This window comes from Rhincodon typus, chromosome 6, assembly GCF_021869965.1.
Source record: "Rhincodon typus isolate 14 chromosome 6, sRhiTyp1.1, whole genome shotgun sequence".
NCBI lineage: Eukaryota > Metazoa > Chordata > Chondrichthyes > Orectolobiformes > Rhincodontidae > Rhincodon > Rhincodon typus.
In genome coordinates this window covers 56,774,605-56,789,695 of record NC_063337.1, presented here as the reverse complement: position 1 = coordinate 56,789,695, position 15,091 = coordinate 56,774,605, and the positions used below count along the sequence as shown (strand labels likewise).

Here is a 15,091-nt window from a genome sequence, read left to right as displayed (position 1 = left end):
CTGAAGAAGGGTCTAGGCCTGAAACGTCAGCTTTCCTGCTCCTCTGATGCTGCTTGGCCTGCTGTGTTCATCCAGCTCTACCCCTTGTTATCTCAGACTCTAGCTCAAGACAGTTTTTACCCCTTGGGCTACCCAGTGCACACAGACCTACAGAGATACCAGACATTCAACCTCAATTGAAATCCATTCACACATATTCTAATGATCGAAAAACCAATTAACTTCAGAAGAAAATACCAGAAGCATAATGAAAAGCTCAGGTTTGGTGCAAAGATATGGAGGCCACAATCAGTATAAGTGCCAGCTCTGATCTCACCCAAGACAGCAATCCGAGAACTTCCCTACCAGGCATAGGCCTGTTCCGAACCAAGAGAACTGACGGCAACTGATCACAACCAGCAGAGCCAAAGATCAACAACTCTGCATACCAACCAACTCAACCCACGCCACAAGTCCTTAGACACATCCTGAGATGAAAACCAGGCCCACAAGAACCAGCAGAAAGTAAGAACCAGGTACTTACCCAACAGATCCAATAGCACATTACTACATCAGCAGACTCAACCCAAACTAAAAAACCTAAACAGTCCGAAGATTTCAACCAGACTCCGGGTACGCCAAATGAGAACAGCCAGGCATACTTTAAAAGCACAATTTCTCTATAGGGAGTTTAAATCCCAAAACCCCAAAGTTCCAACCTAACTGGCAAGGAGGAGAAGGTGGGTGGTGACAGTGCATTGGGAGCCCAGGGTAGACACTCTGATTAAAGACTCTAATTAAAACTGTTGTTGTTTTTCTCGAATTAAAACTGTTGTTTTCTGTGTGTGTCAGGAGAAAAATGTTCTAATAGTATTAATCTAGCTAATAGTATATTTAATAGTACTACTGTTCTCTGTACAATTAATTGTGTCAATTTCCTTGTTTATTGCATTTACCGACTTTCCTGTACTATACTCACCTCTTGTATTTTAAATAAACACAGATTCTTTTGCCCTGAAACACCTGTCCCTTGCCTCTTCATTTCACATTCCCTAATTAAGTCCAGTGTCCAGAACCAGGGAACAGGAAGTGATTAGAACCACTTAAAACTCAGGAAATAACTAACTGCAACCGAGAGCCCGACAGTCGGGAACACAACATGTATAGGAATGAGAGATAACAAGGTGTAGAGCTGGATGAACACAGCAGGTCAAGCAGCATCAGAGGAGCAGAAAAGCTGATGTTTCAGGTCTGGACCCTTCTTCAGAAATGGGGGAAGGGAAGGGGATTCTGAAATAAACAGAGAGAGAGAGGGGAAGGTGGATGGAAGATGGATAAAGGAGCAGATAAGTGGAGAGGAGACGGACAGCTCAAGGAGGTGGGGATGAAACCAGTAAAGGCGAGTGTAGATGGGGAGTTAAGGTGGGGGTTGGTCAGTCCAGGGAAGACGGACAGGTCAAGGAGGCGGGGATGAGGCTGGTAGGTAGGAGGTGGGGGTGGGGGTTGAGGCAGGAGGAGTGGATAGGTGGGAGAAAGGACGGACAGGTTAGGGAGGTGGGGATGAGCTGGGCTGGTTTTGGGATGCGGTCAGGGGCAGAGAGATTTTGAAGCTTGTGAAGTCCACATTGATACCACATGCATAGGAATGATATGCAAAATGTCTGCACATGAAAAGAAATTCACACCACCATTCAGATTAGGAAAGGGTGAGAAATAAGTACATAACTATAAATCTAAAGGTGAACTTTGATACCCGAGCACAAAGTAACGTCATCCTATTCTGACTATACTAGAAGATTTTACTCGAAAATTTGGAAGAAAATGTTATCCAAGGAAAGGTGTTCTGAAAGTGAACAATATTATTCTAACAGCATAAAGGGGGCAACAGTGAAGAAAACCCAAATCAAAGGGCGTACAAAGGAAATTCTACATAACTGAAACTGATGGTCCTGCTAACCTGGGGGTGAGAGCTGTGAGGATATGCAGAATATCTCAATGAACCTCGATGTGAACATGGTGGCACCAATGTTTGATAATATCGCTGTGCATGCACGTGTACCCAGAAAATTTGATGAATTGGTTGGATGCTTTGAAGATTGAGATCTCATCATCATTGAGCCAGCAATAAAACTGATGATTCATTCGCCACTGAAAGTACCAATAGAGCCAAGAAGAAGTCTTGAAAGAGAGCTTGAAGTGAAGTAAGAAAAAGGTAATTACTAGAAATACAGAGCCAAATGCCTGGGTAAATTCCATGGTAAGAGAGAAGCCAAATGGATGACAAAAAATTTCCCTGGATCTCAAAGATCTTAACCAAGCCAAACAAGAATCACCACCCTATTCCAATACTGGAAAAGATCACCCCAGCACTTTTGTTTCTTATCTGCTCATGGGATGCGGGCATTTCTGACTAGTCTGGGATTTATTGCTCATCTGGAATTGCCCAGACAGCAGTTAACCACATTTGTGGGTCTGGAATCACATGTAGGCCATACCTGGTAAGGATGCCAGATCTCCTTCCCTAAAGCACATTAGGGAACCAGATGGGATTTTACAACAGTTAATAGTAGTTACATGGTTAGCGTTTGGCCAGTTTTTCACTAAAAATAAATTCACTATCTGCCACAGTGGATTCAAACCCAAGTCTTCAAACATTAGCCTGGAGTTCTGGATGACTAGTCTTGCGACACCAACTATCTCCTGAGCAGGGCAAAAAGCTTTCAGCGAGCCTGATGCCAGAAATGACTACTGGAATTTGAAGCTACACGTGGAATCTTCACTGTTGGCAACATTCAGTACATCCTTTGGATGCTACAAATTCCTGTGTGTCTATGTGTTGGCTATAAAGCAAGCTGAAATGTGTTCCAGCATAAAGTAAATAAAGCATGAAAGAGATGCAAAGGAGCAGTCAGCACAGCAGATAGCCAGATATATGGAGTTAATGAAAGAAGTCAAGGTTATATCTGCATGAAACCATGGAAAGAACCAGGAAAGCCAAGATCAAGCTAAACATACAAAAATACATCAAAGTGACAGAACGACAATTCTTCAAAGTGAGTTTCAGACCTGAAAGAATCAAACTAAATCCTGACAGAATCATGGCTGTCTGTGGAATGGAAACTCTGAGAGATCAGAGAGGGTTGAGAAGTTTCTTTGGCTTGATCCAATACAGGGTGTTCTCTCTCAAAGCTTGGGGTTACATTCCTGAATATCCTAATTTTAGGCAAAGCATTGATTCCCATAGGAATCGACTTTATATACCTCCCATGAACATTACCTGCTGCCTATCTGACTACTACACCAACTTGTCAAAATTCTTTACAGTTTACATTATTTCCATGTTTTCGGTCATCTGCAAACTTGGAAATTGTCCCCAGCACACCAAGATCCAAATCACTTTTATATATCAGGAAAAGCAAGGGTCCCAATACTGACCCCTGAGGAACTCCACTGCAAACCTTCATCCAGCTTGAAAAATATCCGTTGACCATTATTCTCTGTTTATCACTCAGCCAATTTCACATCCACGTTGCCAATGTCTCTTTTACACCATGACTGACAAACTTCCCTCAAGCTTGTTGTAAGGCACTGCATTAAATGCCTTCTGGAAATCCATGTATACCATGCCCTTTAGAAATCTTTGCTGATTCTTCCTAATTAACCCACCTTTTCACATCCCCTTCCCCCTAATGTTTAAATGTTTGAAGTTCTCCAGTCTTCTGGCACTTCCTCTGAAGCCAGGGAAGGCACAAAGATGATGGCCCGTGTCATTGAAAACTCTACACTCACTTCCTTCAAATTCCTTGGAAGCATCTTACCCAGTCAATTAGACTGTAAGGAGTAGGAATAGGATCAAGTTCCACCCTTGAGCCTGCTCCTCAATTCAATAGGATCATGACAGATCCAATATTCCTCATGTCCACTTTCCAGGCCTTTTTCTTTAACCCTTGATTCCCCTACTGACCAAGAATCTATCTCAGCCTTAAATATACACAAGGACAATCCCCCATGGCAAGGAGTTCCCAAGCCTCGCAACCCTCTGAAAGAAGAAATTCTTCCTCATCTCAGTCCTAAATTGGCACCCCTTTATTCTAGGACACTTCTGATCCTAGACACTCTTTGTATTTAAGATTTTTCCAATCAATTTGTTCAGATGTTATTACACACCTCTGGAGCTGATAGGACTTGAACCCAGGACTCCTGCAGCAGCGTTAGGAACACTATCACTGAGCCACAAGGGCCCTTCTCTTTCTGTTTAATACTGCTGGTTATGCTGACTGGTAAGAAGATTGATTTCAGTCAGCATCCTACTAAACATCACATAACTCTCTAGTACAGCCATGAATGTTGTACCTTGGAACACTTACACATAAAAATGTTAATTCTTGGCTATATTATATCCTAGCTCTTTACAGACAATATAAAGAAAGTAGGATGTTGCATATTTTAAAGTGTAATGCCCCTATAACTATTTTTAAAGGTATTTTATTGTTTTTATACCTTTAATTTAGATATATTACCTGCAAGGATAAGTAAGATAATCAGGAACAGGAACCCAAGCCAGATTTTTGCCACCTAGCCCAGGAATACTGAAGCTAATTACATCCTGCCGTTACACTAGTCGAAATTAATGAACCAGCAGAGCCATTAGCAAACACAAGATCTACATGGACTGAAAAGTTAGACAATATATACACTGAATGAAGACATAAAGTCACTGAGGGAGTTACAAGAGTCCAACTAGAACATAGAACATAGAACATTACAGCGCAGTACAGGCCCTTCGGCCCTCGATGTTGCGCCGACCTGTGAAACCAATCTGAAGCCCATCTAACCTAAACTATTCCATTATCATCCATATGTTTATCCAATGACCATTTAAATGCCCTTAAAGTGGGCGAGTCTACTATTTTTGCAGGCAGGGCATTCCACGCCCTTACTACTCTCTGAGTAAAGAACCTACCTCTGACATCTGTCCTATATCTATCACCCCTCAATTTAAAGCTATGTCCCCTCGTGCTAGCCATCACCATCCGAGGAAAAAGGCTCCCACTGTCCACCCTATCTAATCCTCTGATCATCTTGTATGTCTCTATCAAGTCACCTCTTAACCTTCTTCTCTCTAACGAAAACAGCCTCAAAACCCTCAGCCTTTCCTCATAAGACCTTCCCTCCATACCAGGCAACATCCTGGTAAATCTCCTCTGCACCCTTTTCAATGCTTCCACATCCTTCCTATAATGCGGTGACCAGAACTGTAGGCAATACTCCAAGTGCGGCCGCACCAGAGTTTTGTACAGCTGCAACATGACCTCATGGCTCCGAAACTCAATCCCTCTACCAATAAAACCTAACATACTGTACGCCTTCTTAACAACGCTATCAACCTGGGTGGCAACTTTCAGTGATCTATGCACATGGAGGTCAACTAGGTCACTGTATGACAAGTAGAAACCAAAGTAAATTGAATCACAAAAAATATCACAAAAGAATTTTGGTTCAAAAAGTAAAGAAAATTCCTACAAATTAAAATAAGACTATCAACTCATATACTTACCGAAATTGGAGAAAAGCTTCTGCTAAAGCCATTTTATCTTCACTACCTCCTTTACCATCTTTCCTTTTCTTTGCCATTTTCACTTCAAAATGGTGATTACTGTAATAAACGTTTTCAAAGTAATTAGTAAACTCAAAATATTCTTCCACGTTGTAAATTTGTTTGAGACTTAAAAACCAATGCCTAGCAGTGAAGCAGTACAAAGTAAATAACCATCCATTGTTTCATCTGAATTCGTTCAAACATAAGCATTAGAAGCAGGGGTCAGCAATTCAGCTCCACAAGCCTGCTCCACCATTTAATTCAATAATGGTGATCTCATCTCAGCCTCAACTCCACTTTCCTGCCCTCTCTCCATAATCTTTTAACCCATTACTAACTAAAAGTCTGTGTCTCTCCTCCTCTAAGTTTTTCGGTGTCCCGGTGTCCACCACACTCTGGGACTGAATTACATAGATTCATGACCCTTTGTGAAAAGTAATTCCTCCTCATCTCTGATTAAATCTTCCTGAAGCTATGACTTCTTATTCTGGATTTCCCCACAAGGCAAAACATCTACTCTACGTCCCTGGACACTATGAGCAATTAAGCATAGCCATTCCACCTAACATGCACATCTTTGGACTGTGGCAGGAAACCAGAATACCTGGAGGAAACCCACGCAGACATGGGGAGAATGTGCAAACTCCACACAGACAGTTGCCTGAGAGTGGAATCAAACCCAGGTCCGTGGTGCTGTGAGGCAGCAGTGTTAGCCACTGAGCCACTGTGTTACCCACATTTCGAAAATAAAAGACATTTGGACATAGAAGATGGTACGAGAGAGTTGCAGTGGGAGAGAGATACACTGAGGTCTTTTCGGAGGGAGGAGGTAACTCCTTCAAGGTAGACATCCTTAGAAGAAGCTTCGCAGTGGGGTTAAAATTGTTTCAGAGATAGTAGGAACTGCAGATGCTGGAGAATCTGAGAAAGTTCAGTTCAGGAAACCTGGTCAGCATGGATGTATTGGGCTGAAGAGTCTGTTTCCATGCTGTGTGACTCTATAAATGCTAAGATTACATTTGACCTCCTTATTACCTTCTGTACCTGCATACAAGCTATCTGTGACTCATGTATGAGGATACTCAGATTCCTCTGCACCAAAGAATTTTGAAGTTTCTGTTAATTGCTTTTTTTTCCACCCAGCATGAGGTTCCTGGCTTAGATCTCATTTCTTTCTGCTGCACCCTGAACTACCTGATCCTCAGCACTATACAGTGCAAGTCTTTCTTTTCATCACTTATTACCACCAGGTCCTCAAATTTATTTTGGAATAGATGTGATTTGCTTAAGCGACCCTTTTAAAGAGATTGACTTGTGCTTGGACCTTTGGGTTCCTGATCAGCTGCGCAACTTAGAAGGAATATTTCTCACAAACCTTTCCTCCACTTCATTTTCCTCCAATCACTGCAGCACACCATTCCATCTCTTCTCCTGCTGTAAAATACTCTACGTATGCCAGTTACCACATCATTATTTCCTTCACCTCTGCATACCTGTGCCATTTTTCACACAAACATGCACATCTTTAAGATATCATATTAGGCCACAACTAACAGATTGATTTCTTTCACATAGATCACTTGAGATAGTATGAAGACAGAAGGGATAGGATTCATTAATGTGCTGCCCCATTAGAAAGTTGAGTTGAGGAATGAATCAAGACATTGTGAACAGTCGACATGTCAGAATTATTAGAATTAACAAAATTGGAAGATATAACTTGATGAGTTTGTGAATACCTTACCCCAATTTATTTTCTACTGAAACATTACCTTACAAAACATTGCTGCTTTGAGCAGCCATACATCTGTTTCTACTTAACTTTCCCACTAAATGGTAACCCCATCCCCTCTCTTACTGGCTCAGAACCAACCAATACGGTCTAATCTAATTCTTAAAGGAGGCAAACATTTCTTTAACATTGCTGTTGCAACCTCCTTCCTGACATATTTTGCCATGTTTTGCTCAACAGTTTCATGAAATGATGAATCAGATGCCTCCAGTCAGTTATTTCACAGAAGGATCTTGATTCAAGTCCAGGACCATTATTAGCACAATTTATTTGGCCATCATTTATTTCAGGTGGCGATCAGTGAAGTTTAAGGAGCCCCTGAATCAGTACAACATTTAATGTGCTTTATGGTTAAGTGGATTTTATGCAAAAATATCACAACTGGAGAATACCCATGTGGTACTAAGCAGCCATCAGTTGTCACTCTACAGTGGTTAATAAGAAAATGCATGAGAATAAAGAGTTAATAAGTAGGCACTGTAAGAACAATGAATTTTTGAAGTAGTAGTTGAAGTAATTATTTCTATATTTCACTTAGGTTAATTCTAACAAGAAAACGTTTTGCATTCCATGCGATCCTTTGGAGGCTGGAGATTTTACTGCTCAGATTTGAACAGTACTGCATTGTGAATGGAAGTTCCGAAGAGCACTTAGTTAAAACAAGAAATTAAGTTTATTTGATAGTTCTCCAGAAGCATGAATTCAGGCCCATACGTTTAAGTAAACAAAATGACACAATTAAAAGTATACAGATCTAGACTAAAATGTTGATTCATTCAGTTCAATAAATTGTCATTTTGATAAATTTTATTACAAAGCAACAATATTTTAGACCATTAGAGATGATTTCATAAAGTGTGAGTGAAGAGATTTCTTTTCTTTTAAATTGTTGCTAATGTTGTTGCCTTGCACTTTTTATGCAGTCAAATTAATTGCTCTTGCTTCAAACATCTGTGCAGTCAAGATGTGCTTTGCATTCAGCATGGGCATCAGTACTTCAAACAAATTGATTTTGCAGAGTTTTTTTGAGGACGCAACTAATAGAGTATATAAAGGGGAACCGGTAGCTGTGGTATGCCTGCATTTCTGAAATGCATTTCGTAAGGTGCTACACAAAAGGTTAATTGACATAGGGGGCAGCATGGTGGCTCAATGATTAGCACTGCTGCCTCACAGCGTCAGGAACTCGGGTTTGATTCCACCCTTGGGTGACTGTCTGAGTGGAGTTTGCACATTCTCCCTGTGTCTGCGTGGGTTTCCTCCCACAGTCCAAAGATGTGCAGGCTCGGTGGATTAGGCCATACTAAATTGTCCATAGTGTTTAGAGATGTGTAGATTAGGTGGGTTACAGGGGGTTGAGTCTGGGTGGGATGCTCTGAGGGTTCGTGTGGACTTGTTGGGCTGAAGGGCCTGTTTCCACACTGGAGGGATTCTATGATCTAAAATAACATTGCACAGAGTCAGGGGTAACATATTAGCAAATATAGAGGATTAGGTGTTGACAGAGGATTAGTTAATGGACAGGTAGCAAAGAGGAGGCACAAAAGCAACATTTTCAAGTTGTCAGACTGTGGCTAGTGAAGTACCACAAGGATCAGGGAGTTCAGCTACTTACAATCTATATTATTGACTGGGTTGAACAGATATGGAGTAATTTATTGATGTTTTCTGATGATACAAGTTTAGTGAAAGTACAAGCTATAGCGACTGCAGAGAGATATAAACAGGTTTAATAAGTAGGCAACAAAATGGCAGTTGCATTCTAATTTCGCTAAATGTGAAATTATTAATTTTGGTCATAAGAACAGAAAAGCAGAATGTTTTTTAAAAGATGTGAAATTTTTAAATATTGATGCCCAGAGAGACTTGTTGTTCTTATACAAGGCACACAAAATGTTAACATGCAGATAGAACAAGCATGAAGGAAGCCAATTGCCATGTTGTCATTTATTACAGAGGGATTGGACCACAACAATAATGAAGTCTTGCTTATGGTTGTAAAGGGCTTTGGTGAGATCACATATAGAATGCTTAGTGGAATTTCCCATTCCTTGGTCTAGTGTAAGCAATGATAAGAAAGATGGGAAAATACAGTGAGCCTGAAAAAAAATCAGATTCTCGACATCAAGCAAAACTTCTTGATTTTCCCCTCAAGTCTTTAATAGTGACTTCACAAACTTGAGAATTGAGTTGCAACAATCTTATTTCCGTGCATGTGCATCTCATTAAAGTCCCAACTTAACTTATTTATGGTCAGAAATCAGACAACACCAGTTTATAGTCCAACAGGTTTATGTGAAATCACAAGCTTTCACAGCGTTGCCCCTTTGTCAGGTGAAGGTGCAATGCTTCAAAAGCTTGTGATTTCAAATAAACCTGTTGGACTATAACCTGGTATCAAAGATAAATTTGCTGGAAAAGCTCAGCAGGTCTGACAGCATCTGTGAAGGAAAAAATAGAGTTAACGTTTCGAGTCCGGTGACCCTTCTGAGGAAAGGGTCCTCCGGACCTGAAACATTAACTCTGTTTTTTCCTTCACAGATGCTGCCAGACCTGCTGAGCATTTCCAGCAAATTTGTTTTTGTTCCTGATTTACAGCATCCGCAGTTCTTTCGGTTTTTATAACCTGGTATTGTCTGATTTCTGACTTTGTCCACCCCAGTCCAACACCGGCACTTCCACATCACAACTTATTTATATATAGCTTCAATTCTCCTCTTCACTGAGAAACTGGATGGTGCAAATTTCTGACATGTAAATCAAAGTAGATACCTCGTGATTGCACCTCACTGAATGCTCATCCCAGCCATCATGCAAATGCTCCTTCATAACACCATCCCTGTATGCCCTATGGTCACCATCCTCCTTGATCCTTTGTCCATGCAAGTTGGCATCATCAAATCACTATCACCATCACCACACCAGCCTGCCCCTCTCTCAGACTAACTCTCACACCAACTCTCACACCACTTCAGCCCTTCAACAATTTACTTTAGACCTCAGGGCCACCTAAGATTTGCATGATTTTGCTGTGTTGTTTGCATGCAGGTACAGACATTCATCTCATGCTTCCGTATTTTACAGCTCTTAGCCTGCTTTCTTAGTGCTCACTTATTTCACTGCTCACCTGGAGGCTGCCAGCCTCTGTGTACTTCATGTTGCTTTCTTAACAAATACTCACTAACTTTAACACTGCCTTTGGGTTGCCAGTAGTCACACTGAGGGTGCCCACGTTGTTGTCTGGCACCATGCTATGTCACTGTCACACTCGCAGCATGTGGCAGCAGTTTACATAGCGAATGCACTGCATGTCGAAATGTGGAAGTGAAATGAGAGCAATTCTCAGTGGGGTGAAGGGACGTGGGGTACAGCTACCGTCATTCAAGGAGATTATCAACAATATCAACCAGAATCCAAAGATTGTATCAAGGTCAAGAACAAGTAATCCAAGGATTACAAGTTAGTCAGGATGCTGAAGAGACATCAGTCTGGGGAATGAGCTACAGTCAGTCTGAGGGATTTGGTCAATATGGTCAGAGGCTTATCAGAACAGACCATGCTATCTGGGGGAAGTGAGCAACTGGAGCCTGGGAATGGGCTTTGTTTTACAAAGTTGCTAAGGAAATGGTAACAGTGATTGAGGGCAATTGGAGATGGTAAGGTAGGGACCAAGAGCTCCAGAATTCAGAGGAAGGTTGTTGGGTTCTAACAGCATATAGTAACTTTGGCCTCTACATGCGGAGGATGTGGAGCCAACCAGGCCTGCAAACTTTTAGAGTCATGAGATACATTAATAATTTTGTAAAGTGATTCAATGGAAACTGTTGGAGGCTGTAAAGTCTTTGGGGCCACAGGGACAGCAACAAACAAGAAAACATGAAGGAAAGTGGGGAATCTGTGCATCACAGGTGAAGTCTATCAGTCACTCACACTGAAATAAAGTTGGAACACCGCCATAATGGATCAGAAGTCAACTGTACAATAACTACACATAATGGTAGACACTGCAGGCAAAGTGGGCAGAGTAAGTTGCTGTTCTTTTCTTCAGAAGTGGAGAAAAAATCTTGGAATTGAATGCCCTCTTAGAGGCAACTGCAGTAAACATGTTTCCAATGGTTCAGTCACTGAAACGTAAGTATGCAAGGACACGTCTGAGAGATGGGAGGGAGCCTTTTCTTTGAGGGTGGGGGGTGCTTGTCTTCCATGGTTACAAGTCCATCAGGAAGTGGTCAGCACCTAGCGTCCTCAAGACCCTGCTGGAAAAGAAGTTGGATCCCGTTGAGTTGTTCCCTGAACAGACTGTGAAAGTCATTTAGCAGAATGCCTCATCACCACAGCTTTCCAATAAGCACCAAGACATCGCTTGAGTGGTGGTGAGAAGAACACTTCCTGTGAGATCCTTCTTATATACCCAGATGCTCTGCGCCACCGCCACTGCCACTGCCCTTGAAGCGGCTGCACAGGGGTAGAGACTGTCACACATCTCCTGCTGGAATGTGCTGTGGAAAGGACATTTGGACAAAGATACATTGGTTTTTGTTGAGGTTTGTTGTGAACAGCTCTGTGCTCTCCAGACTGTTCCCCAGGACATACACTGAGGTAAACACTAACTATGCCTGGAGGACCTTCAACTCGGTGAAAGGCGCTCTTTGGTCTGCCGAAACTTGTCGGTCTTTCAGAGTGTTGCGGACTAGCACATTCCAAGGTCCAGGACTACGTGCTAAGGGGCGCACTAAAGTTCAGACCAGCTGCTGCCAAGGCGCAGGGAAAGACCACTGTCTGAGGTCTTTCTGCTGAAGTTAAATGGTGTTTGTTTGGTTATCAGACCCTCCTGTTGTCCCAAATATACGTAAATATTATCTCGGACACTTGAGAAATGCCTTCGGTTTGTTGTTAGGTAGAGTCAAACTCCAATGTTTGTTTGTGCCTTCATATGTTACTGTACAGAACCGAACTGCTTCAGAGACTATATATGTATAGAAAGATAATTTTATGAATAAAGTAGATTTTTCAAATAAAAAAGAGGCAAGTACCCACCGCTTAGTGCAAAGGACATGTGGACCTTGTGATCTTTGCAATCTTTGACTTTTTGTTTACTCAATAGTGTTTTTATTACTCGTGATTGTATGCCTGATACTGAGTGATCTTTGAAGTATCTACACATATTTTGTCCTATTGAGTGAGGGAAATAGCTGCAGTCAGTGAAACATTGCACTAACATCGCATAGAGTTAAGCTTAGGTAATTCTTAAAGCAGCTGTTAGGAGATAACATCAGACTGCTAGCTAGTTAAGTCTCATAAGCAGCACATTAGATAAATTCTGAGGAAACTCCTTTTGACTCTTTTATTATTGGTAATCCTTCAAAGTTTCAGAGAGTGCACAGACTGCTAGGTTCCCCTAAAAAGCTTGAACATCTTCTAGAACAGCAACAGACTTGCAAGGGGCAGTGGTTTTTGTAGCTTTTCTTGGCAGACAAATGTGCTATCAAACACAGCGGGCACATGAACTCCTATCGTATATCTCTCAGCAAAAGTTGATACATAGAATGAGCCTTTCTCTGCAAAGATATGTGTAATCATCACTGATTTTGTACTCTCACTCAAAAGGTGGTTGTAATTGGAATAATGTTATACAGTCATACAGCACAGAAACAAATCCTTCGGTCCAACCAGTCTATGCTGCCCATAATCCCAAACTAAACTAGTCCCACCTGCTTGTGCTTGGCCCATATCCATCCAAACATTTCTTGTTCATGTACTTATCTAAATGTCATTGAATGTATAACTGTACCCGCATCCTCTGGAAGATTGTTTCACACACGAACTAACTCTCTGTATAAAAACGTTGACCCTCATGTCTTTTTAAAAACTTTCTTCTGGCACCATAAAAAATGCCCCCTTGTCATGAAATCCCCCACCCCAGGGAAAAAATACCTGCCGTTCACCTTATTTATCCCCATCACGATTTCATAAACCTCTACAGGGTTTTTCCTCAACCTCCCATGCTCCAGCAAAAAAAAGTCCCAGCCTATTCAGCCTCTCCTTATAACGCAAACCCTCCATTCTCTATACTCAAAGGTCTGAGCAATGAAGGCAAGAGTGCTAAATGCCTTTTTAACCATCCCTACCTAAATGTGATGTAAACTTCAAAGAATTATGCACTTGAACCTCTGGGTTTCTCTGTTTTACAGCATTACCCAAAGCCCTATTTTTAATTGGGTAAGTCCTGCCCTTGTTTGAATTATCAAAATGCAACATCTCGCATTTATCCAAATTAAACGCCATCTGCCATTCCTCGGCCCATTGACCTAATTGATCAAGATCTCTCTGTAAACTTAATTAAACTTTTTTGCTGTCCATTATACCATCAATTTTGGTGTCATCCACAAACTTACTAAACATGCCTTCTATATTTTCAACTAAATCATTTATATAAATGACAAATAAAAGTGGACGCAGCACTGATTAGTGTAAAAGACTGGTGGTACCAGGCCTTCAGTGCAAATAACAACCTTCCACCACTACCCTCTGTTTCTACTGTTAAGCCAATATTGTATCCAGTTGGCAAGCTCACCCTGAATTCTATGTGATCTAATTTTACTAATTAGTCTACCATGCAGAACTTTGTCAAAGCCTTTACTGAAGTCCAAGTAAACAATGTCTACTGCTCTGCCCTCATCAATCTTCTTGGTTACTTCCTCCAAAAACTCAATCAAGTTTGAGAGACATGATTTACCTTGCACAAAATCATGCTATCCCTAATCATTCCCTGCCCCTCCAAAGACATATAAATTTTATCTTTCAGAATCACTTGCCACAACTTACCCACCATTGAAGTCAGACTTACGGGTCTGTAGTTCCCAGGCTTCTCCTTACATCCCTTCTTAAACAAAGGCACAACATTAGCCACTCTTCAGTCATCCAGCACCTCATCCTTAGCTATAGATGATACAAATATTTCTGCAAGGGGCCCTGCAATTTCCTCCTACTCAAATACACGCCCTGCACATTGCATTTAGCCTCACTGTTATCCACATTAATGTGAAACTTTAGTCAGCAACTTGATGGTTCAAGAATCCCTTATGTCTAAGGCTGTCTGACACTAAGTTCCCAATACCATGTGATTTATGCCAGTAGCAGGAAAGTTTGACCTTTTGTGAATAACTAAAATTATTTCCTGTTCTGAGGTCCACCACTGTAAAGTGAGAACACTAGTTCGAACTTGGCAGCATCCCAACAGGTTCTGGGGGGAGTAGTGGTTCCTCCTTTATGGCCACTCCACAGCTCAAAGAGGGGGCTTCTCAGTGGCAGTGATCCCTTGAATGCCAGCCTACTTGACCCCAACCCCACATACCGTTCTTCACTGATGCCTGCTCATCGAGACACCCTCTTCAGCAGCACCAGTCTCAGCACTGGCCTCCATCTTCGTCTTTTGACTGAGATGATAGCTCTTGGCTACTACTGGTAATGCGCCTCCTTGAGTCCTGCTACCAGCTGAAGCAGAGTCATGTCCCAGGTTTGACTACAGTTATTTTTATTAATAAAAGCAAAATATTGTGAGTACTAGAAATCCGAAACAAACTCAGCAAATGCCAGACAAACTCAGCAGTTGTGGCAGCTTTCTTCTTCAGAAGAAAACTGAGTGGATTCGAAACGTTAACTTAGCTGTCAGACCTGGCGTGTTTCTCTAGCATTTTCAGGATTTCTCCTCAATTCGGCCA

The 15,091-nt window shown here is 41.6% G+C and overlaps 1 protein-coding gene across 1 annotated transcript in view; it reads right to left on the bottom strand.

Annotated features, from left to right (window-relative positions):
* Positions 1-7,413, bottom strand: part of ccdc83 (coiled-coil domain containing 83) — a 58,584-nt gene extending 51,171 nt beyond the window's left edge. The window contains exons 1-2 of the mRNA XM_048598512.1: positions 7,323-7,413; positions 5,537-5,635 (exon numbers count right to left, since the gene is read on the bottom strand). Of these exons, the coding sequence (XP_048454469.1) occupies positions 5,537-5,613 (77 nt within the window). The 5' untranslated portion in view covers positions 5,614-5,635; positions 7,323-7,413. The remainder of the gene's footprint in view (positions 1-5,536; positions 5,636-7,322) is intronic.
* Positions 7,414-15,091: the final 7,678 nt, after the last annotated feature.